Source organism: Podarcis bocagei (assembly GCF_964188305.1).
Source record: "Podarcis bocagei genome assembly, chromosome: 11".
Taxonomy (NCBI): Eukaryota; Metazoa; Chordata; class Lepidosauria; order Squamata; family Lacertidae; genus Podarcis; species Podarcis bocagei.
This window is the reverse complement of record NC_138136.1, coordinates 23,466,193-23,491,443: the sequence shown is the minus strand read 5'-3', so window position 1 is coordinate 23,491,443 and position 25,251 is coordinate 23,466,193. Positions and strand designations below refer to the sequence as shown.

The following is a 25,251-nucleotide window of genomic DNA, read 5'->3' as shown; positions in this document are numbered from 1 at the left end:
GGAGATAATGGTAGAGCCCTCCCTCCCTCTTATCTGTTTCATATGGATGGGACACTACGGTACTCCTCCAGAAAAAGGGGAATTACAGGGAGTGTCGTGCTAAGGGTAAGATGTGCCACTGAAATCTGCTTTGATTGATCATGTGGACAAGCCCTTGGCTGGTGGCAATTGAGAATTACTGCCCCATAATTCAATCAATGCCTTTCCTTTATTTTGTTCACAATGAAGGCTTTTAGTTCTGAAAAGACGTATAATTCAGTGTCTAAGAGAGAGAGGGAACGAACGAAAAGCAGGTTTAAAAGAGTAAATCACTCTTTGCCTTACTATAAAATTAACTACTACAACAGAACACTAGAGATGAATGCAACTATTTTAATGCATCTCTTGGGGGGAGGGGATATTGCACCAGCTGGCAACTGCTATAAAAATGCCAAGATATTAGCGGTGGCTTTCCTAGGAAAGAAACATCACTGAGTGCAGCTCTGATAACAAATGGCAGGATTTCAGTAGTGGCCAAGGGCAAGTCAGTAAATACAAGAAGGGAGACAATCCTTGCCTTCAGTTCGCCTGTCAGCGAGTTGATTGATTGTTGCACAGAGCCTTGAATCCCACTCCTGTTGTTATTTGCTTCACGTTTATTTAAAAAAAGGGTGCCAGTGGGTAACAATCACATTGGCACCAGGAACTTTCAATTATGCAGGCAGGGAAGGCAGAAGTAAATGTATTGTTGCACGCCATCCCAATCCCAGAATGATGTGTGCAAGATTCCAGGGTTCCAAGCGCTTAGCCAGCATTAACGCCCCAAAAAGGTCTCATTTCTCCCATAGACATGGCCTTGGAGTCAAACAGAAATCGATCATTGCTCTGCTTCTCTGGCTTTCCAGGCTGCAGCTTTTCTTCTGGGTCACAATTACAGCAAACTCTCAGCTCAAACCCCAGCTTTGTTGGTTACAGCATGGTGCTGGCAACGCCAAGGTTGCAGGTTTGATCCCCATATGGGACAGCTGCGTATTCCTGCATTGGACTAGATTATCCTCGGGGTCCCGTCCAATTCCATGAGAATTGGGGGAAGCCCCCCCATTTGCATTTGGCACAGATTCCTTTCTCTGTTTGCTTCCTTAATGGCCCATCACCTTTCCTTTGTTCTCTTAATGACCCATCACTCCAGGCAATTATCTCAACACATGGAGCTAGCCTGGCTTATTTAGATTTTAACACTTACTGGATCCAGGAATTATAGGTGTCAGGCACCCACAAACTAATAACAGTATTCAGCTTTACCTGTGGAGTTGTTATCGTCATTGTGCCTGCCAAAGTGTTTTTCTGTTTCTGTGAGTCACCTGTCTACCTGAACATATTGTGGTTCTGTTACCCAGGAACTCCTGTGTCAGATCCTATGGTTACCGGTAATTGCTTGCTTGATTTCATGGAACTGTCAGGGCTGGGCTATTAGTACAGTGGTACCTCAGGTTAAGTACTTAATTCGTTCCAGAGGTCCGTTCTTAACCTGAAGACCACTTTAGCTAATGGGGCCTCTTGCTGCCTCTGCGCCACCGGAGCACGATTTCTGTTCTTATCCTGAAGCAAAGTTCTTAACCTGAAGCACTATTTCTGGGTTAGCAGAGTGTGTAACCTGAAGCATATGTAACCTGAAGCATATGTAACCTGAAGCATATGTAACCCGAGGTACCACTGTAGTAGTCTGGAGATAGCCAAGAATTGGTCCAAGGGCAATCAGGATCAAGTAGAAAACCAGAAGACTGGAATGGAGAACAAACCAGGTGTCAATAAAGTAGGGCAGGGATGAGGAACCTGTGAGCCTCTAGATGTTGTTGGCCTAAAATTCCTGCTATCCCTGACCACTGGCTTTGCTAGCTGTGGCTGATGGGATACCAAGAATACCTGGACAGCCTCAGGTTCCCATCCTCACAGTAGAGGGATCAGAGGGTAAATCAGAGGAGAGGACCAGTAAACAAATTGGGAGTCAGGACAAATAACAGAAATGCAAAAGACTAGATTTCTGGTTGACCTGAGTGCTCAAGCAGGGCTTAGCTGGAAAATGAAGTCTGTTATATGATCCAGTGGCCAGGCCAGAACTGGAAGGTTTCTCCAGGGCCAGCGGACAGCAGTTCCTGACACCAACAAAGACAATAGAAGAGTAGGGAACACTAAGGAAGAAGAAAAAGGGAAGGGAACAAAGCTAATCTGTTTCAAGATGGATCTCATGAAAACTGAACAATGGGGTCCCATGCGACGAATGTGTTCTTAAAGATTCTGTTTCCACAGCGCAGGTGTTTATATATAACAAGAGAATGATCTCAGAAAAGAGGGATCCATAGAACCTCGGGGTATTTGGGAAGTTAGTTCAATACCAGTCTCCTGGCTATTGGTATTGTGTGAACAGGTTGGGATGGGCTCCTTGTGCATAATTCTACAGGGAGTCAAATGAATAGAAGATTGAGGGCAGTGGAGCTATTGAACTATTGTTGGATTTCATATGCAAATCCTGGGTGGAGGTTGATTACCTTAGGAGGCAACACTTGCTGGCATGGAACTATATTCCCATCAGAATGATCAGACAGAAGAGTGTTCTTATGGTGGCTGTGTGTAGAAGGAATCACATGCAGAGTAATGTATTTGCATATAGCTGAAGTCCCTACATCTCCATGGCTACAGAGGGTAATCCTGCCTCCTGTTATGAAGGAGAACGAGAGCCCAACGCTCTTCACTTCCAGTGGAAGCTGGTCCATTAAGACAAGTGGAGCACTGCTCCTCCAACCTACAAAGTGTTAGAATCTTATTTGGAAAGAATTGTACAATTGTTTCAATTGCCTCTTCTCGCTTGCTTGCGGTCACCTATGATAAATAGCTTTCCTTGATGTTGGAGAAAAAAACACTTGAGATTCATTCAAGCTCTTGCCCTCAGAAGAACAGCTACCAGATATATGTTACTTCATTCGCCTATATTTACGATATTGTGTCAAACAAGGTAGATCATTCTCATGTTTTAAACAAATGTATTCTGGCAGCATTTTATTTTAAACCCTAATATGATTAATATGGGAACCTCGCAGGGTGCTCCCAGTTGACATTCTCTGCTCTCAACCTATGTACTGCTATAAAGAAGAAAGAAAAATAAGATGTTACTCCAGGGCAGGCATCAATCTCCATAAACAGTTGCTGATTCATCATCAGCTATCTTGCATTGGTCTGATGTATCCATGATGGGAAGACCCCAGAAGGAGAATTTTTTAGTGTAGTGCCTAAATTTTCTTCATGTTGTCATGTAAAAGAAAAAAGAAAAAGGCTCCCCACTGATTTTCCCTTATTTTATTGCATTCTTCTTGGTGGAATAAACAGAACCTGGAGTTTTCAAATATGCATAGGTTGTAGGGAACAGTGACCCCAATTCTCACATCACTCAGACTGGGTTACCTCTGAAGTTACTTTGAGAAGTGTCGTCTATATGGCCACTTGTGCTTTTGCTTGATTTAAAACTATGCCAGAGACAAGATACTATGCTGAGGGGGCAATCTGGGCTCTTTAATACACCCTAGAGGACTCTGGGCACATAAAATAATAAATAGATTTTTTTTCTTTTTTCACTATTTATTTCTCTTTAGGTGTCTAATATAATTCTTCACGCACTTCTTGTTTGAACTAACAATAAAAACAGAAATGACAGAGTGTTGGTCCATTGATCGAAATAATAACAACAAAGCCACAATAGGGCAATATCTAAGCTATCACAAAGCAGAGAGCAAACTTTTGAATTCTCCAGACAATGTATATCTGTCCTATTGAAATCAATGGGACCCAGAGGTACTTAGTTTTGGTTGGTTTGAGTTCCATGTATGTTTTACTTTGGTTGATAGAAGACCCACCCTAAAGGTAAAGCAATGTATGGCAAGGCAATCCTATGCATGTTTACTCAGAAGTAAGTCATAGAATCATAGAATCATAGAATCATAGAGTTGGAAGAGACCACAAGGGCCATCGAGTCCAACCCCCTGCCAAGCAGGAAACACCATCAGAGCACTCCTGACATATGGTTGTCAAGCCTCTGCTTAAAGACCTCCAAAGTAGGAGACTCCACCACACTCCTTGGCAGCAAATTCCACTGTCGAACAGCTCTTACTGTCAGGAAGTTCTTCCTAATGTTTAGGTGGAATCTTCTTTCATGTAGTTTGGATCCATTGCTCCGTGTCCGCTTCTCTGGAGCAGCAGAAAACAACCTTTCTCCCTCCTCTATGTGACATCCTTTTATATATTTGAACATGGCTATCATATCACCCCTTAACCTCCTCTTCTCCAGGCTAAACATGCCCAGCTCCCTTAGCCGTTCCTCATAAGGCATCGTTTCCAGGCCTTTGACCATTTTGGTTGCCCTCCTCTGGACACGGTCCAGTTTGTCAGTGTCCTTCTTGAACTGTGGTGCCCAGAACTGGACACAGTACTGCAGGTGAGGTCTGACCAGAGCAGAATACAGTGGCACTATTACTTCCCTTGATCTAGATGCTATACTCCTATTGATGCAGCCCAGAATTGCATTGGCTTTTTTAGCTGCCGCGTCACACTATTGGCTCATGTCAAGTTTGTGGTCAACCAAGACTCCTAGATCTTTTTCACATGTAAGTCAATGGGACTTACTCTCAGGTGGCCATACATGCATGTATTTCCAAATTTGGTGTCCTCCAGATGTTTTGGTCAGATTCCATCACCCCAGCCAGTATGCTCAATGAGTAGGGATGATGGCAGTTGTGTTTCAAAACATCTGGAAGAAGCCATGTTGGGGAAAGCAAATGTACTGCAGTGTAATTGCTAGACCCTGCTACCTCCTTGTAAAAGTTATTAAAATCCAGTTTTTACAAAGCTTATTCAAAGCACTATAGTTTTGTCTGCTGAAAGATAACCCTCCAGAAAGGTACTAAGTAATATTGGTATTATTTCATGCTGATTAAATTGACATCCATTCAAAACAATTATCCAGAGCTAGTGATTTTGCAGTTGTTATTGGAGAGAGATTTGCATGTTGGATGGACACAGCACACTACAATTGGGGGGGGGGATCGATCCAGCACTACTTGCGTATAGTTGTATATCCATTTATCTCTGTGACATTATAGTTTTATCTGAAAGGCAGCAAACTTAAGTTTGGCAGAAGAAGTTGTCTTTTCCCCCAGCTACGTTCTGAATCCCTAAGAAGATAAAGCGAGACATCAACTATCTATAAAAAAACCAGGATATTTCTCTTACCTTCCCAAAGAGCAGGTCCAGAAGCACTAAAATATTCTGAAACGCAAGACCTTCATCAGCTGGCAGAGAGCCAGGCATGTCCAAAGTCTGTTTTGGGGGCCTAATCCAGCCTACTGGTTGGTTTAATCCGGCCCTGTGGCAGTTTATTTTCTGGGGTAAATCACAAAAAAGCTCAACTTCTATCCTAAAAAAAGGTTGGCCCTTTGGTCGGCCCTCACAGCCCTTTACTTCGTCAAATCTGGCCCTCTTTGAAAAAAGTCTGGACACCACTGCTTTAGGCACTTGATGAGGGCTCATGACTTTTGCAAGTCCTCCTCCAGTGAACACCAGACAGTTGTTATAGGAATTGCTTACAATGCTTTTCAGGAACCAAATGGGCAATTGCAGTGGCAGCCAACTTGCATTTATCAGAAACGTGTTGATGCTTCTATCGCCTTCCCCGACTCCACTTTCCTGGCTTGTAAGCCTGCCAACTCCCAACTCCCAAATACAGGAGGAAGTAAAGGGGAGGAAAAGGAGCAGAGGCGCCAGCCATCCAGCACACGCTGACATGGTGGGCTTACAGGAACACTGGGCTCCCCCTGCCCAAGAGGACAACATGCTCAGGGACACCTCAAAGTTTCAGAAACTCATCGCTGTGTATGCTGTTTCTCAAAATTAAAACATGCTCGGAGCAGCTCACAAAAGCAGAGGCTGCGTAAGATATTTCATTAACAATTAAAAGACACAACAAAACTTGTATAGTCTTATCAACTGCAGTTTAATTAAAACTTCTCATATTAATAAATGAATAATAAAATTCAAAACCCCACTGATGCTGTAATTCATAAGGCCTAACATTAAAAATATGTAATCCAGATAACAGCAAATAATGCATCTCCAAAACTGAATATTGACTCCCAGCAACAACCTCTAAACAATAACCCCACCCTGATAGACTCTAGGCTCTTTTCGGTGGCAGAAGCAGAATAATCAGAATAATCCCAGGCCAGGTAGAAATGGACAGAGAGCAGGGGCAAGGTCTTATAGGACTCCCAGCAAGATGGTCTCTGGCACCTTCAATATTATTTTAGGGACCAGGTATATATGTATAGTGGTGGCCCCTTTTGTCTTTATTTTTTAGGGGGGTGGGTTGTGTTGGAGTTGCCTTTTTAAATATATGTTATGTTACATATGTTTTAGATATATGTTATGGGTGTGTTTGGGGGTTTTTTAATGCTAGGCTTTGATGTTTGTATAATTTGAATCATTTCTTATGAAAGAAGTGAGTAATAAATATATAAATGGAATGACTTGGAAACATGGCTCTTGGCTGTTTGGGTCTTTAAAGTTTCATAGATGCCATTTGAATTGAGCCTGGAAATAGACAGGGAGGCAGTACAGATGACAAAGGGCTGGTATTATATGATCCTTTTTGTTTGCTTCACTGTTTTGGACAAGCTGAACTTCCCTGACCATTTCTAAAGCAGTGTCATCATAGTTGGTATATTGGTGGAAGCTGATAAAAGGAATTCTGAGCCATGAAATTCACCTGTTCCTCAAGGGAGTGTGATGGCAAAGACACACCAGATCTTGGGAGGGGGGGGGGGCAGCTGCCGGTCCTCACAGAACAGTTTATACACCACTCAACTGATCAAGCAAACCACCCATTAAGAGGATACACAGTGGTATCCAGTAAAGTTTTACTGAAAGTTGATTATAAATTAATGGATCTGGATGTGAGGGCGATCTGGCTGCGACATCTGTCACCCCATGGATCGCCAGGGTTGATTCGGCTGATCTGGCTGGCTAGGCGGGTGTCCCCTTCCTCCCGCACCGCTCCATGTGCGTCCCTCCCGAAGCTGCGCGCTCGGTGGAAGAGGACGACCATCCCAGATAGGAGTGTACCGTTCTTCGGTCAAGGGTATACGATAGCTGCGCTCCCCTGCTAGAACCTCCAAACAAGCTCAAGGTCCTCCAATTAATGGATCTAACTTAAGTCATGTTCATTCATTTCAATGGCTCTACTCTGAGTAAAGTGTAGTTGAAGACCACTGAAAATACTATTGCTATTTGTTATTGGCTGTGCCTATGCTTTTTACAGTCTCAGTTCTAAAATATTCAGGACACATCAAATAAAATTATTTGATAAGCAGAATGAGTTGAAAAGAAGTTAAGTGTGTAGCCTAGTCTTACATGTTCCGATTTTTAAAAGAAACTCAACACATGTAAATCAGACGTTTGTTCTTTTCTAGACTAGTTATTTGGGCTTTACATTTTTGCCCTGTTCCAGCAAAAGATAGCCCCGTGTTTACCTGATTCAGATTCTTTTCTGGTCACCACCAAACTTGATCGATGCATTTGCTTGTAGATCAGCTTTTGCTAACTCAGTTTCCTCCAGATATTTTGGACTAGAGCTCCCATCAGATTCTGCCAGCTGCCAGAGATGAACATGCCTACCTGGGACTGCTAGTTCCAAAGCATGGTAAGATTCTGTTCTAGTCTGGGTTTGTTTGCTTTTAAGTAAAAAAACAAAAACAAAAGAATTTAAAACTATATGGAAGACTTATTGATCCATGACTGTATGGAAAGGTCTCTTCCATCCCTCTCAGCCTACACCTGGTCTTTAGCCCCGTGCCAGTTCCCAGCAGTAGAGACAAGATGACAGAGTAGCTGGAATGATTACAGGTGAGTGAAAGGTACTTTAATTTTGCAGAACTTTAGTTAGCTACATGGTTTGTTTCCTCTAATCACACGATTACATGACATTTCTATGGGTTTCTGCGGGAAAACCCAGGTAGATGGGTGGAGTATAATTATTATTATTATTATTATTATTATTATTATTATTATTATTTGCCTACCATTTTTTTTAAAGGCCACAATTCAGTTTCAGATTTTGTTATAAACCTAAATCTTGTACATCTTAACACACAACAAGGCTGTCCTTTCCCTTAATTTGGATCAAAGCTGGTTTGATGGGAAATGTATCAAAACAAGAGGATATGAATTGTGGCTCATGTTGTGTGTATACTGCTTCCCAAAACACTGCTGAGAGCACACTGGATGCAGAGTAGATGGGGATAACAGTATGTATATAGCCCATATGTGAATTCCGGGACTAAATTAGTCAAGCAACTCTTGAATTGCCCCTTTAGATACTTTAGATAACATTGCACCAATATTAGCTTTCATCGATTGTGAACTCAAAGCCAAATGAATTGGCAGTGAACCCACATAAGGCTAAATCAAGAGAGATTAACACAGAATCATTCAGCTGCCCATAAAAAATAAAGCTTTACATCACTCGAGTCTTAACAGCAGATACAAGACTGCTGAGCCATAGTTGCTCCTTACATGCATTCATTCATCCACCCACCTTCCTACCCTCCCATATACTTACTCCTGAGAATAATTTTTTTTAAGGATAGGAAAGCCTCTCCTTATCTCACTCAGTGCAAATAAATAATAATCAGTTTTACATAACATTTGACAGACTATTTGGATAAAGCTGTAACAGTTAAATTAAGGCTTAAAGCTGAAGTGGGCTAAAAGTTTCACATTTGAAAAGCATGAATCTAGATTGTGGCATGAAATGATGTGCTCTCATAATACTGTAGAAACTTTAAATATATATATCTAAAAATGTGCTTTGTGTTAAATTGAAAGGGTTTTTGGAAACCGTCAGTGAGAGTTTAGGTAAGTGCGAGATATTTTGCCACAGGAAGAGTGTCCGTAATGATTGAGGAGTATTTTAGGGTGCTCTGTGGCAGTTCCTGAATCAGTGAGGTGACTCAATGGAGATTTATGAAGCTGATGACTGGGCCACCTATAGACCGGGTGCTCTAAAAATGGGCTCCATCTATTATAAGGCCGGCTACAGCCAGAAAGATAGCTGGAATCATTTGAAGACATGCAGAGATATTGAGAAGTTGAAACTGTTGCAGTGATAAGATTTGTGTGTGTATAAAATGAGAAGTGGATATAACTGCTGATGAAGGTAGCTAGAAGACAAGAAGAGGGTGACATCATGCAAGATAAAGCAAGCAGAAAAAGATGCAGGGGATGGAAGAATTAAAACAACTGAAATGAAAGTGGGGTCCCCTCTATAAATATGGATGCCATATATATTGCATTCAACCAATTACTTATCCTTGAAGGATTTTTTTTTTGTTGGGAAGGGACACAGCTCAGTGGTACAGTGTACGCTAATGCATGCAGAATGGGCAGCAGGTGATGTAAAAACCCCTCTGCCTATGACCCAAACAGGTGTTATCAGTCAGAAAAAGACAATGTTGGATCAGATAGTGTAAAGCAGCTCCACATTTTGAAGTTATGAATTAAATCAAGATCAGAAAAATAAAATCAGCAACTAAAACATGCTTGCTTGCCTTCAATCTAATCCTGATTAAGGACTGAATTACAAGGATCGGGGTAGGCAACAGATCAAAGAAATCTATTGATGTAAACTTCTCTTTCAGAAAGGAAAAATACTCTAGAGGGGAGAAACCAATGCTTTTACAGAGGTGTAATACCATTGCCTTTCTTTTGCAAATACCAAACCTGCAAGTCTAAGAAAGCTCTTCAAAAATTCCTCTGCAATCAACTCACCTTCTCCAAACACTTAGGGAGGGCAAGGGAAGAGAGAATAGTTGCATGTAAAAAATGAAACCATCAACATTGTGCTGAAGCAGGCCCCTCTGCCAAATCTTTACAGTACGTCAATCTACAAAAATGCACACATAAGTCTGGAATGTCTTGTTTGTATGTTTGCACTTTGAAGAACAGACTCAGCAATCCCTTTTCCGAATTTACCAATAACCAAAAGGAAAACAAAACAATCTGTCTGTGTTGTCAGTTGTGTAAAGTGAGGGAGATGGAGAAGAGTTATTTCCTCATTTGTCAGGGATTTTCTATAGGCACCGAAACAGGAAAATTCAATAGTCCATTACATTCGGCAGATCTTGTGAGCTGAACAAGTTAAAATTCACTGTCATGCAAACATTTTAGATGCTTTCTTAAACGGACTTGTTTTAAAGCTGGGTTTGTTTGTTTGCTTGCTTAATGCAAGGCTGGCATTCATCAGGAGGCCTGAGAGATATTAACAGCAATGCCAATTCTGCCCGATTTTCTTTTGTGGCTTTGCATGCAACGACACTGAAAACAGTAGATGTTTGCCTTTCCAAGTGATGCTTTGTTGATGTGTGTGCGTGCGTGCCCTGGACCAACAGGACCACCTTTGCATTCCACAATTTTCTGCTTCCTTTGTAAAAATTACATAATGGGTTTTTTTCTGTGTTCAATACTTGAGCAGACCAAAGCTCCTCCTTCTCTGCCAACCCCCCCCGGGCTACTGATGCCCAGCAGGCAATCACACAGGTAATATATGATTTGCTGTTGAGGGGAACTCCTACAAAGCTGTCTGTGGTAAATGTGTCATTTTCTGCTGGGGATGATGAGATACGCTATATTTTGTTGTAATTGATGCATGGAATGTGCCATTTGTCATCGAGAAAAGGACCCTCATCTGAACTGCAGGTGGCATGGTGGTCTGGCTGAGAGGACAGGGAAGTAGATATGGTGGCAGATGAATCCCATATTTAATTTGGCCCAGCTTGAAGGGGACTGGTCTCTACTTAGCATGGGGCCATCTAATTTGAGCCGGGCTCTTTTAATTTTCAAATTCTCACCCCCCCCCCATTTCTAATACTTGCCTAATTCCTGAATGAAACAAGAGCAAAGTTTCATGAGTAGCAAAAATATAGTTCCCACTGTGTGTTTCTCTCTTTTTTTTACAGCTAATTACAAGGTTAAGAGCAATGCAGAACAACTGAAATATATTAATTACAGAGATTGATGCACTTCTAAAAGTGAAAAAATGCTGAGGCATCATTTTCATTCATTGTCTTTATTTGTGAAAATACTGCCACTATTTAAGTGGATATAAAGCCCTGCATTTATATGCATTCACATACGTTTGTGACATGCCAAGCAAAATCCACTGTACAGGGTTTTTGTTCCTTTTGCAAAGGCTTTTAGTCTCAATTTGAAATATCTAATAAGAAAACATTCAAAGAACTGTCACGGAAATGACACAGCAAGCCCTTTCTGTCCTCAGGAATTGATGCTGCGAGACTGGACTTGTGATTTATACAAACATACTAATGTTGTTTTCAGAGCTGTGCTGCCTAAAGTCTTCTAGATTAGCCAAACATTTTGACAATAATGGCAACTCTTCAGGTGAAGCCTGAACATTTGATATTTTGGATTAAAACACTTTAACCTTTAAAAAACAAATACACAGCGTTGCATGGGAGGGGAAGAATCACCCTTTATCAAATTGTTACATTCTAAAGGTTACTTATTGCCCTGTGTTTCCAGTGTCTGCTTGTCAACTATCTTCAAATTTAACCCTTCACAATAGTTTAACAGGCTTAAAACTAACCATTTCATCACAACATTCTCTGCACATATAAACCTGTTTTGGATTCCAAACGATTTGCACTGTGGCAACTTCAGGTATGGCAGAACAGTTGGGCAGCAGAAAATTATACCCTGGAACTGGGCATTTTCAGGACTGGGTCTTTAATTAGCTTAACAATAAAAACCATAATTCATTTGTTTTATTTCAGTATTTACTAACCAGCGATGACAGAAGAGTAAGGTGCAATACTACACATGCCTATTCAGAAGGAAGTCCCACTGTGTTCAATGGAAGTTACTTCCAAGTAAGTGTCTATAAGGCTACCTGTCTAAGATAACTTTGTTATTAGGTCAGTTTACAGGGGCACATTCCTCCAGCTGAAAATGAATCCAGATACATGACTGCACAGAGAAAGATTAGTTTAAACACATGGCTGTACTTATGCTGAACCAGCAACCATTTCTGTGGGTCTGGAAAACTGTAGTTCTAGAGTTCACACTAGACTTTCTCAATATGATCTATACATGTGATTGCGCAGAAGGAGGAAACATTATGAATCCACTAAGGTGTATATCTGCAAAGGCATAGATCGAAGAACCATGCACAATGTTTTAAACACAGATTGAGGGCTCTCATACTCCTTCCCACTGCAGCTTCCATCCACCCTGAAAAAACATGGATTTCATATATGATGTGGCATACAGCCTAGGGAAAGAGATTGGAGAGAAACCACCTGCCATAAAGGAGCAAAAATGCCTTCCACTTGTGCATGGGTCACTAGGGACATGCCCCAATATGCAACCTGGCAAGTTTGAACGTAACAGGAAACTCTGGATTTTTACACAAGCCATTTTATGTTCTGGGTTCATGTGTTTCCCCCTAGCATCTGCTCTTAAACAAACCATAGTTCTTCACTACATCCAAACATGGGGAACGGTGGCTTCTTTTAAACTACAGTGAGTGAGCATGTCAGCATCAGGAACCACTTCTGGATCCTCTGAACTAACTGTAGTTTTAACTAACCAGTGTTCTCTGAGTTCAGGTGCAATGGGGAGCTATGGTTTGTCTAAAAGTGGAACCAGATACATCCAACTGCCTTTGGCATGCCCCAGGAGAGATGAAGAGATATTGTACAAACCAAGGCTCACCGCAGTTATTTCACAGAGTGGGAAAAACTGTGAATTTTTACCTCTGAATTGGTCATTTATCTTTATGTTTTTCAGATTTGCTTAGTGAACATTGTTAAAAATGAAAACATTGTGGGAAACTGGAAGGTGCAAGCATGGAGAAACCAAATGAAGGGCACATTCAGCCGGGAACAACTGCTACAGAAGCCTGTCTCAAAATAACATGCATTCACAAGATACTGAAAACTAGATGCAGGGCAAAAACATCACTTTGGCAGCACCAACAGAAACCAGCAGGATCATCTGCTTAAATATCCATTCCACATGAGTCCAGCATCTATTAAAGATTCCATCCAAAATAAAGATTTGTCATCAAAATGTTATATTCTTGCATCACAGTTATCTGCGAATTTTCACAACTGTGCAGCTCAAACACACAAATGTGGGTAGCATCCATTTAAGATCAGTCTCTAATTTAAGTGAGTCCAGGAAAGGAATCAACACTTCCTATCTGAAAGGAAATATGAGCAGCAAGAATAAGAAAAAAACATGAAAGAAAAAAGTGTAATGTATTATTACATTGCTGAAACTACCCACAGAACTAGCAGAAACCCACTTCAATAAATTTGCCAAAAGGCCTTTAAACATCAGATTTATGTATACAAAAATCTTACAATGCATCTTTAAAGAGTTGTTTCTATCCTGAACTTGTAGTAGGAAAAAACCACACACATCCAAATAGTGTTTCTATTTTATGTAAACTTACAGTTATGTTGCATCAAAAAAAGTTGCAAACCCTCTGCAACATTTTACTCAACTTGCAGATGTTTAGGTTGACAAATAAACTTTCCAAAAAATTAAATATATCTGACCAGGTTTCTCTTTCAATATTTCCACGAAAAGACAGAATAGACATTTCCCACTACATTGAACGATACATACATATATGTATGTATGTATATGTATATTCAATATTAAAAGCTTAACATATATTTAATATAAAGCAAAAATATTCATAAAAAACTTAACAGTGTTCAAATGTTCAGCCTAAATCTGCCGAGTATTTGACTATCACATCATGAATTAAGAGGCAGTTGACATATTGGGTGTCCAGCCCATCTGGTAAGCCCGTTCCAAAGTTCTCTTGCAGTCTTGTAGTACAGTACTGAAAGTGATGTGCGGATGCTGCTGCACTAGTTGTTCCACAGTCACTTCATTCACCTGCAAACAAAAGAAAAAATCTGTCACTTATGTTAAAAAACAAATGGGGGGGGGGAGTCAACAATGGATTCGTCATGTGGCTGGCTAATTTGGATCTGAGTAAAAGAACAGTGATTTGTTAAGAGGATCTTCACAAATATCTTCTCGAGATGGTTTTCGTTTTATACTACTTGGTGAGAATGAACTTAGAATTAAGGTCCTTTTTTGGGTAACAATTGTAATGTCGGCCATCAATAATTAAAATATACAAGCCACGCAGGTCAGGAGCATCCCTGCTAGACCTTATCCAGAGATCCCACCTTTGTTCCTTGATCATACAAAGCAATCAGAAAGACCTAATTAAACTTAACACCTTTACAACCGCTGTGCTGCGAGGGGATTAATTTGTCAATTATTTTAAAGCTGATTGTAGTTCATATCACAGAAACAGACAGCTTCCATGGTCCTTTTAGATAAATAATAGATTAACCTAAGAACCACAACTTTTAGGTAGCTTTCTTTGGAACCTTTATTGAACATATAAAGATACATCAATATTTAATTTAAATACTCAGCTGCCTAAATCTGACGGAGTGTCTCAGCAGAACAACTGCTCACTTTGCACTTCCTATTTTCGTGCCCTACTATGTCCAACTAATATGAGACAACAAGCCCAGTAATAGCCACTTTCCATTCATGCCACAAATAAGTATTCACTTTCCTTGAATTCCTCCTTGGCAGAAATCGTTTAAGCACAACCAAAACACCTTAAATATCCACCTACTTTCAACCTCCCCCCCCCTCAAAAAAAGAATCCCCAACTGAAGCAATTGTGCTAGGTAGTGCAGAGAATGAACAGTGATTGCATTTTATGACAGGGATAAATGACGGGTTTAATCTACAGTTCTTCTGCTTTGATAATAGAAACACTCAATCTTCATTGGGAGATTTGTCAACTGAAGAGCAACTTGGATAGAAAATAGGTTTAACTTCTTTTCCAAGAACACAGAGACCCTGCAAGCTCTAAACACTTTTGTAAACAACTACATTACAGCAACACCAAAGGTGTCTATAAGCAGCAACTGCCTTTTAATAAATCAGAATGAGATCTGTGATGGTACAAGCCCCTTAGTAGCTTGCACACATTAGTAAATCACATTTTAAAAGCTGAGAAGAAAGTAGTCCCAAGAACGGATTCTGATCTGCTTCTGCATCTGTTATATGTGGATGATAATTTAGGCCCTACAAAGTTGTTGCAAAGATTACTGAAATAATGTTGGGAAAGTGTTATGTGAAAACAAAGTATTAATTAGCATTATTAAGGGTAATTATAAAGCCCACAACTCAAGAATATACCCCAACCCATAAATACTATTTCTAAAAAATGCACACATCTAAATTGCTAGTAAAGAAAAAGAGAAAAGATTTTCCTTGGTATTATATGAAATATATATGATGTCATAAGCCTCCATGTATTGCTTCTGATGAAAACACTGTCATATCTCAAACACTGATGGAGAAAACATCTCCAAGGAGCAAGGGGCAATATATAGCTATCTTGGACAACAGCTCTTGGATATGGGAAGGCCATTCTAACCAATTCTTGCAAGAGAAAAGAACTACAAAAGAACACAAGTTTAACATTAAATAGGTTTCACTTTCTGCTGAATTTCCCAACAGCATTTAATTGTGAAAATAAGAAATACAAAGCAGTTTTAATTTGATTTATCAAGTCTAACTACATATATTAGCATTGTCCTATAGCTTAAACCTGTGCAATGGGACCATCCTTTTTAAAAAAAAAACCTCCATATTTAAATATGCAAAAATCCTTTATAAAGCCTAGCTGCTTATTTGTATATATTTTTTAAAAATTATATATGGATGCTTTATGATGACCTATATTTGTCATGCCTAATAAAGGTTTGGCAAAGTAGAAGCATAAAGCCTAAAAGGATCCACTCAAATCCTGAAACAGAGGTTGATTAAAAATAACATTTATTTATTTATTCAGCTATTTGTTTTTCATAGTGAATATATATTCTGGAAAATCTTATGTAAAAACTCTGCAGTTTATTCACAGTGGCAAATAAAAGATCTATAATGGTCATACAACCAGGTTAGTAAACAAATTACAATTCACATACTTAGCAAACTGTGATGAGTACCTGCAAATGCATATTGAAATGTGAGATTTTTCACCCTCAAAAAAGGGCAAGATGAAAGTGGGCGTGCATATACATGAATAACTATGTCACATATCTCCTCATAAGCACAGAGGAAGCGGTTCATGCCCACTGCACATACAGGAGTCCTTTATCACTGGGTATGTGATCTACACCTGTGAAGGAATCAGTTTTTTCCTACACAAACACCTTTCTGACATAAAACAGCATGAAATCTGTAGATAATCATGAATGATGATAGTATATACACAGATTTTGCTTCCGTGCCTTCCGTGTAGCAACAACTGAAATGTGGGAAGCTGCCCCAAATACGGAATTTGGAAGCCGGAGAAGTACAGCGGTACCTCGGTTTTCGAACGTTTTGGAAGTCGAACATTTTGGATTTTGAACGCTGAAAACCCGGAAGTAACTGCTTTGGTTTTCGAATGCTTTTTGGAAGTCGAACATGCCATGCAGCTTCCATATTGAGTTTTCCATAAGTAAATGTTTCCATTTTCGAACGTTTCGGAAGTCGAACAGTCTTCCGGAACGGATTACGTTTGAAAACCAAGGTACCACTGTACTAAAATAAATAATGGCTAACCACTAGTGCCAATTAAAGCCCCATGGATCAACTTTCTGTTGACAAAAAATATTTTTGACAAGCTACAATTTATTCATTAAATTCCAATAAAAACTAGGAGATGGTCCATATATATGGTACTAGCACTAATGATGGAAGGTCTTCAGTCCATAAGCAGACGCGAACAGCGTTCCTCTTGCAGGTGTTCTCTCTGTGATATTTGATTCCAATGCTCATGGTGAACTGTGGACAGAGAAATGTATCCAATGTCCAACCCTCATATTTGTTCTGGGGTGAAAAACTTTTATGCAACCACCACCTTTGCCTTGCTTACAATTAATGGACTAGGCAGGTTTATGTGCTATCCTCCTGCTCTACAGGTATTATTTCCTCAAGTCATTTTTTAAAAAAACAACAACAACAAATGTTTGACTTTTTAAAAACCTAATAGTTGAATGAATAACATTCTCAGGTGGCCCAATTATAATTCCTGCCTGTAGCTGCAACACAATGAAAGGTTTGTGGAGTCATTTTGTGTGATGTGCTATGCACTTGATCTGTTAAGGCCGATATGTTCCAGAGAGTTTCAATGATTACCTCAGTGCTTAGGGGCTTAGGACCAGTTGAACAACAACAACACACACACACACAGCACAACATCTGCATTCTGGATTTCCTGAATGTTAAGGCAAACAATGTGCTTCGATTTAAATTATGGATCGAAAGCAACAGCAGTGGCCTGGTAATGAATGCACCTGGTGAAAGCCAGTGTTCACCAGAATACTGATGCAACACTTTGTCAAAATGAATTACAGAAAGGGCAGGATTAAGACCTTTAGAGGCCCTAAGAACTGAAAGGATTATGGTGTCCTTCCTCCATATGTAACACAAAATAAAAGCAACACTAAAACATCAAATAAAGTATTACTATTTTTAAATGACACAAATACTATGCAAATCTAGTCTGCCCTGAAACACTGTTGTTCATGAGAGTTTTTTATTCTTCTCAATTGAGAAAGAGAGTTTTCTGCGGAGCAGTTAGTAATTATCAATGTTAGAAAAATATGCAGTGCAATCTCTACATTTGGAAATACTCTTTGTATTCCCTCTTTCACTCTTGTGTCATGAAGTGACTGAATTTCACTTCTTCTGTTTCATTAAACTTTGTGCACATGTAACAGTGGAACTGCTGCAGTTCTCCATATGTTCAAGTCATTAGTGGTCATTAATGGTCTGCTAATGATTGTCAGAGGTTTAGACTATTAAGGAATGCAGTTAATGAGTTAATTTTCTATGAGTCAGCGAGATGACTCATTCCCCACAATGCACCTGCAGACATCTTGTGACTCTCTTATCTGTGTTACTGGGCGAAGTTGGCAAGTAACTGTGCATATAAAAGGGATCAATTTACAGCATACTGTTAGGCCCATGGTAGGAGATTGCAAGAAGTGTTGAAGGCATTGTTGAAGGTTATCTGTTAGGACTGTGAATTCGAGTGAAGACTAATTGAAGTGATCTTCAGAGGAAGAAGTTCAGTACTCAAGATAACAGTTTGCAAGGACTTGGTTCTCTCTCTCTCTCTAATTTTTATACATTTCAAATCCAATGACTTCCCTTCTTCTCCTTCCATAGTTCATATTACAAATCATACTTTCCTGCATATTTTACTATAACCATTCAAATCAATTTTACACTTTTACATCAATCAAATATTGTTAACTCTGTTGAATTTATCTTAATTCTGCCAGTGCTTTCAGCTGTGTACAATTATTTTCCATATATTCAATAAATATTTTCCACTCTTCTTTTCTGGCACCTGGGAATTTCTGTCTGGGCTCTGGTTTTTTTGGGGAAGGTAAATTTAAACATTTTTTTCAACTCATTATTAATCATTTTCCAATATTCTTTCACCTTTCTACATGTCCACCACATATGAAGAAAGGTTCCTCCCACTTCTTTACATTTCCAACACGTATCTGATTCTGCTTTATACATCTTAGCCGTTCTGTTTGGAATTAAGTACCATCTATGAATCATTTTCAAGCAGTTCTCTTTCAGAGAATAACACACAGTAAATTTTAAATCACTTTTCCAAAGTTTCTTCCAAAGGTTTAGGTCTATATTGTGTCCTATATCTATTGCCCAGTATCTATTGCCCAGTGTGTCATAGATGCTTTAACTAGCTCGTCCTTTGTTTCCCATTCGAATAAGAAATTATACATTTTATACAGAAGTTTATCCTTATTTTGTAACAGTTCTTTTTCAAATTGTGAGCTTTGGTCCAACCCCCAACCCCCCACTTTTTTTGGTCAACCTTAAACCTATAATTTATCAGGTGGTATTGTAACCAATCCGTAACTTGGCTTCTTAAGTTCTCCATAGGTTTCAGTCTGGGTTCGCCCCTTGCAAAGTCCAGCAATTCCCTGTAAGTCGCCCATTGTCTGTCCATATTAACTCTCTTAACAGTAATTGCTTCAATGGTGTCAGGCGGCAGAGGATCTAACCCCCACAGCAGGTTACCAGGAATGGATAATACAAGGAAAAGTTCTTACTTTTTATTCAATATACAGGTGCTGAAAAGTGCCCTCTGCCTTTGAGCTCTTTGCTCTCCTACTTCTAATGCTCGTCAGGTTCTGGGAGAGAGGGATCTGGAATGCTTTCTAAAGACACTGTGTCTGTCAGCTTTCACCCCGCCTGGTGCTGCTTCTTCTTCCTCCTCCTCCTCCTTTCCAATTATTTCCCAGGTTTTCCACTCATCTGCCTCTGAGCGGTGATCTCTCTCAAATCCCTGAACCGTCTTCTTCTTTGGAAGGGTCAGGCTGGGGAGGCGGTCTCCACCACTCCTCCTCTGCCCAGTCCCTGACAGCAACCTAGACTGACTCATATATTTCTTTTTAAGGGTTAAGAAAGATATGGGCTTAAACTGACCTTAATACAGGTTAGCCAATGCACTGATAATTTTGGATTAGTAAACCAGACTTCCTGTCTTGCTGCAAACAATTTAAATGTGTAAATGTCACAATCATTATTTGTACCCCTGCAATCTGACACTGTAAACCACCCACGGATGTTTGAAACCCGATTTTGTAACATATTAGCCTCTTTATGCTTTGTTAAGTTCAGCTAGATAGGCTCTGAAAAAATGGAGGCCATCTTATGAAGTTTCCTGTTCGTGTACAATATTGTTAAAAGCTCCAAATAATTATGCTACTAAGTAAAAGGGAAATGCTGGTGTCACCCACAGCAATTGCAATGTTTGTAGCTGTCATAAGAAAACCAAACTGATGTCTATAGACCAGCTTTCCCTGTGTAATTTCTCTCTCTGAAGCACTGTGTATTTTTGTAGGTCTATAACTGTACTTTGAGGGTTTGTAGTTATTAAAGGTTAGTGGTTCTTTTACCACTTCACTTCTAATTTACAGTAGAAGCAAGACAAAAAGAAATGTAAGTCATCTATACTCACTTGTTTCCTGTTTATAGATAATTTATGAAAAGGGATTTATTAGAAATTATAAACAATGTGGGGATGAATTGGTTAAACTGGAGATGTGAAATAATCTGTCTAAAACTTTTCTTCCTGAGCAATTCAGTAAGCACTTTTCAGTTATAGACTTAATAGAAAGCTTCTCCATTTCCCTTCAAAAGCATATTTTGTTCTATCTTTTAAAAAGCTAATGTTGCAAATCTAAATTTAAAATAAGAACACGTTGGATAGGGTTGGAGTGGATGAAAGCATTGAAGTAAATTGTTTTCTAATAGGATTCTCTGAGTGAGAGGATCTGGTATACCCAATATTACACACAGTACTCCATATTACACAATATTGCACACAATTGCTTCATATTTGATTTGAACACATTACAGCCATTTGTGGCTGGAAATAAACGCTGCATACTTAGAAAAGATTAGGTTTTGTAATTCTCTACAAAAACCACAAGTTATTTCAAGTCTTTCTTTTTTGTTTAAACCCATTTTTTTAAATACTGTTTTATTTTAATATTTACCAGCTTACTGAGATAATGTGAAGGAAACTTTTGTACTATCTACCAGAAATAGCCACACGACTGGATATTGACATCACCTATCTTTTTAACAGCTCTTTGTCCTTTGATATTAATATGGCAAAGTTATATTAATGATAAGATAAATATAATTCTCAGGCTTACAGCACAGGGAAGCATTCCCCACTTGCAATGCATCGTAAGATTTACTTCAGATCCTAATCTGGCACTTGATTTGGGAACCCAATTTGATTTGGACCAATTCAGAAGCTGCCTAATTTGACTTGGGTCCAAACCAAAACCCCAATATGGAAATCATATCCATTAACTATTATGAAGAACATTTTGTAATGGCTGTAACAATTTTACTTTTGGAAATAACTGGATGAAATTTTTATGGTTACATTTCATTATTATTTATTTTGTCTCGCCAAATCCATTATAAAAGGTAAAATATATAAGACATAATAAAAACAGAATAAAATACATTGCAAAGATAAAATAATTACTTTTATAAAAGAAAAAAGAAAGTGTGGTGAATACTGCAAATTTTCAGAAAGATACCTGCTGTGCTTTCCTGTAACGACAGTAGTTAAAAAGGTAACGACTTAACACCCCCTATTGTTCCATATAAAAATTTGTATGAAAATAGCATACGGTACAGTGGTACCTTTAGGTAAGAAACTTGCTGAAATTCAGAAGAATGGATAAGGCATTTTGTACTAGGTGCCTTGAAAATTGATTTGGAGGGGGGTAATAAAAGGGATTCACTTCCCTCCCTGTGGTTTTGTGGAGAAGAATGTTAGTATGAAAACAGTATGCATCATATAGGAGCTCCTAAGAAAGTAACCTGAAAAATTTCAGAATCCTGAATGGAAGGCATAAAGAGCTATGATGAATTGCAGGCAGGGGAGAAACAGCTCATCGTTTCTGATGTCTGGCTTAAACACTGAACAACAAAACGAAAGACAAAGTTGCTTCTTTGCACAACCTGAGGGATATAATTACCAAAACATTGTGCCATCATACGGCAATGTTACAACTAATGAACAATTAGTGTCATTCAAAGAAAGATCTACAATGGTCATGGTACAGTGCAAAAACATTATGGGTTGTATTGAACTATTGAAATTAATGGACCTATGTTAGTCATGACAATTAATTTCAATGGGTCTACTGTGAGTAGGCATAATACTGGATACAACTAAGTACTTATGTGGATAGAATAAGGACTTCATCCCCTCTGCTCCAACATGTCCACCCAGAACAGCTCTGGGGAGTTGAAGGGACCCCCATAACAGGTTTAGGAGTGTGTGGAGGGTGAGGAGGGGAGCCTCATTGCATAAAGGGACCATGCTCCATGCATAAATATTCCACTTGCTGCCGCATTGAATTCTTTCCCGTAAGTTTATGATGCAGACATGTATGTGGGAAAGGAAGAAGATGGCCCAAGCAGCTTGAAACTGAGGCCAGACAGTGACTGAAAATGCCGCATTTACAGGGTTCGAGAAGGAATATAACAACGGATTACTTCTTCACCAGTGTGGCACTATCCAGCAAATTTGCGATGAAAACTGTACACTGGAAAATGTACAGTGTTTCTCTCCAAATGTCTTTGGTCTGTGCGTTTTAACCCACAGTGCTTTGGAAACTCTGAATGGCTATCATGTGCCAGAAGATACAGGATGGCCCTAACTTGGATGGCTTTAAGATTAATGGAAGATAAACTAAACAACAGAACCATGTTTTACTTCCACTGTCGGAGGCGGTACACCTCTGGATTCAGAATTGCAAGTGAGGAGACTGCTATGGCGCTCAGTCCTGCTTGTGGACTTCCCACAGCCATCTGGCTGATCACCATGCCCAACTAGGTGGGTTTTTGGTCAGATCCAGCAGGGTTTTTCTTGTGTTCTTAATGGCTTTGGTTGAATATGAATTGTAATGCAAACTTAACCATTAGAGCAGCTTAAGAACAAGAACAATTTATTGCTTATACGCTGCCCATCTGGCTGGGCCTCCCCAGCCACTCTGGGTGGCTACCAGCAGATAGTTGTTTATTTCCTTGACATCTGATGTGAGGGCATTACACAAGGTGGGCACCGCTACCGAGAAGGCTCTCTGCCTGGTTAGTCTACTTTTACTTTGGTTAAATGATTGCTTATTTAAAATATGTATATCTCACCTTTCTGCCTGAAAACAATCCTCTAAGCGAGCTGACAATAAGAGAAAACCAATATGCAACCAACATAACAAATGTTTAAAAAGGAAGGAAGAAAGACAGTGATGATTGATGAAGGCTCTAGGGCAGGAATGGCCAAACTTGGCCCTCCAGATGTTTTGGGACTACAATTCCCATAATCCCTGACCACTGGTCCTGTTAGCTAGGGATGATGGGAGTTGTAGTCCCAAAACATCTGGAGGCTCAAGTTTGGGCATGCCTGCTCTAGGGGTTCAAAATGTCCTTAGCTGCTTACTTAGCAACTAGGCAGCAGCAGGTGACATGGTGGGGGATACCAGTGTTGTTGCATCTTACTGGGGCAGTGTGGGGATGGGGCAGGGGTGAGGTTGGGGCTGTATAGGTGCACAGACAGAGCAAATTCCTGCACTGTCCCAGTTGTGGGGCACCTCCTCATCTGGGCAGCTGCACAGTGTGGCTTCTGGCTCTTTCAAGGAGTAGTGATTGATGTTCCTGTCTTACCCTTGAGGAACAATGACACTAGATGTCATGCCCTTAGTCATCAGGTGCTACTGCTCTTATGCAAAGACCTCCAACTAGGTCTTATATCATGTTCCTTGAAACTGAGCCTCCATTAACTGGGCAAAACAATGAAAGTCATTTTAAGAATACTTGGTTTAAGCTGATAAAACAACACTTAAGACTTCATGGAGACATAAAATTGTTATTTCTCATGGCCTAAGATTATGAAGCCAGTTCCTGCCCCCTTATAGCAGTGAATGTGTTGCTTCCACACTGTACTTGGAAATCAAAAAGACCACAGTAAATGGCAACTTAATGAGAAATGAATTAATCTGATTATTTTCATGGTGTGGATCAATAGAATAGCCACTAGTGACATCTATAGCCTAGAGGCAGTTATATAATCGATGGAATCAAACAGAGCCTGCCTTTACTCAGGCCTGCAGTTTCTCTGATCTTTTTTGGCAAGGCCCTTGACGCCTTTGTAATTCTAAATTTATTTCAAGTGCGTTTCAAAGAAATTCTGAAGAGATGATGTCATGAAGAGTATTTTGGTATTGATTGCTGAAATCTATTGCTGTATGCCCCATCTATTTCTTTTTGTTTCTGAGCGCCTTACTTGCATGTCAGGCAATGCCACATAAGAAGGGAATGGCTATCAGGTATAGCAATATTAAATAACATTTGGGAAAAGGCTAAGAAGCACCCGGGGGAGGGGCAGACTGGACCAATGTGTGGCCCCCACCCAACTTTATGAAAGAACATTTTTCTGCCACAGTGGCATTTGAAAACCCTTCTCATTAACGTTCTGGGTACTAGCATTTGGAAGAAGAAATTAGTTCCGCACGAATTTGGAAAAGCGAAGGAAGTGGTTTTGTATGATAACTTCTCTATTCTCTGGATGTGGAAGAGGCATGTAGCTCTTAGAGCTGCCAACACGGCATTTTAAACATTTTAAATTCAGGATAGAGCTTCCGAAAATTTGTTCTTTTTATGGCTACTTTCCTCATTCTCCTGCACATAAGAGGTTTAACAAGCAAGTTAAATGACCCCCAATGGTCCCCCTAATGCCACACTTTACAGCATTCTCATCAAGATACCCAATATACGTTTCCCATTAATCAGAAGCAGTTTTCCCCATTTGTGCTGCAGCCGTCTCGCAGATTTTTATTCCTGCTAGCTCAGTTGTCTCCCTACACAGCATGCAGTCCCTTTGTAGGAAGCCAGGAAAGCATAAGCCAGCAATTAAAGGAATAAAGAATATACAGTATGCGTAGTTTAAGTGATGTTGTACTAAAAACTGTTTGCAACATCAAGGTCATTGATTGTCTTTAGCAGCTCAAGACAGGATAAATATATTGCTTTTATTAAGTCTTTCCTGATTGTACAAGCTGTTTTAACTAAACCCACAAAAGATATGTATGTAACATTGATCAGGTGACTTAGGGTCAAATCTAAATCCCAGGGTCAAGTAACCCTTTGAACAGTCTAAGTAGATAATCTTAGCCCAATTCATCAAAGGAGACTCTCACACACTTTTCTTCTCTTGGCTTTTACAAAACATTCAAGTTTAAGGTATTATGTTCCATCAATTCACAAAATAGTGGTTCTTCGGCTCAGAAGCTAGACTTTTTATAGCTTCATATTCACAATTTGCTTTTGTAAACAGAGAATACAGGAAGCAGGAGCTTCTTAGCATGTTTCTAAATGGGAAAGAAAAAATATATATGGAAAATTTAAGAATCAAGGCCATTGAGCTGAAACATTTCTCCTCTGAGTGAGCTACACAAAGCTCTTTGGTTCATCTGTTTTTACAAT

At 39.6% G+C, this 25,251-nt stretch overlaps 1 protein-coding gene and 1 long non-coding RNA gene across 2 annotated transcripts in view; one reads left to right on the top strand and one right to left on the bottom strand.

Moving 5' to 3' along the window:
• Window positions 1-13,169, top strand: part of LOC308597880 — a 47,451-nt gene extending 34,282 nt beyond the window's left edge. Inside the window, exon 2 of the long non-coding RNA XR_014013246.1 lies at window positions 12,883-13,169. This is a non-coding gene — a long non-coding RNA (uncharacterized lncRNA). The remainder of the gene's footprint in view (window positions 1-12,882) is intronic.
• Window positions 11,128-25,251, bottom strand: part of FBXL17 (F-box and leucine rich repeat protein 17) — a 146,803-nt gene continuing 132,679 nt past the window's right edge. The window contains exon 9 of the mRNA XM_081213702.1: window positions 11,128-14,007. Within this exon, the coding sequence (XP_081069828.1) occupies window positions 13,870-14,007 (138 nt within the window). The 3' untranslated portion in view covers window positions 11,128-13,869. The remainder of the gene's footprint in view (window positions 14,008-25,251) is intronic.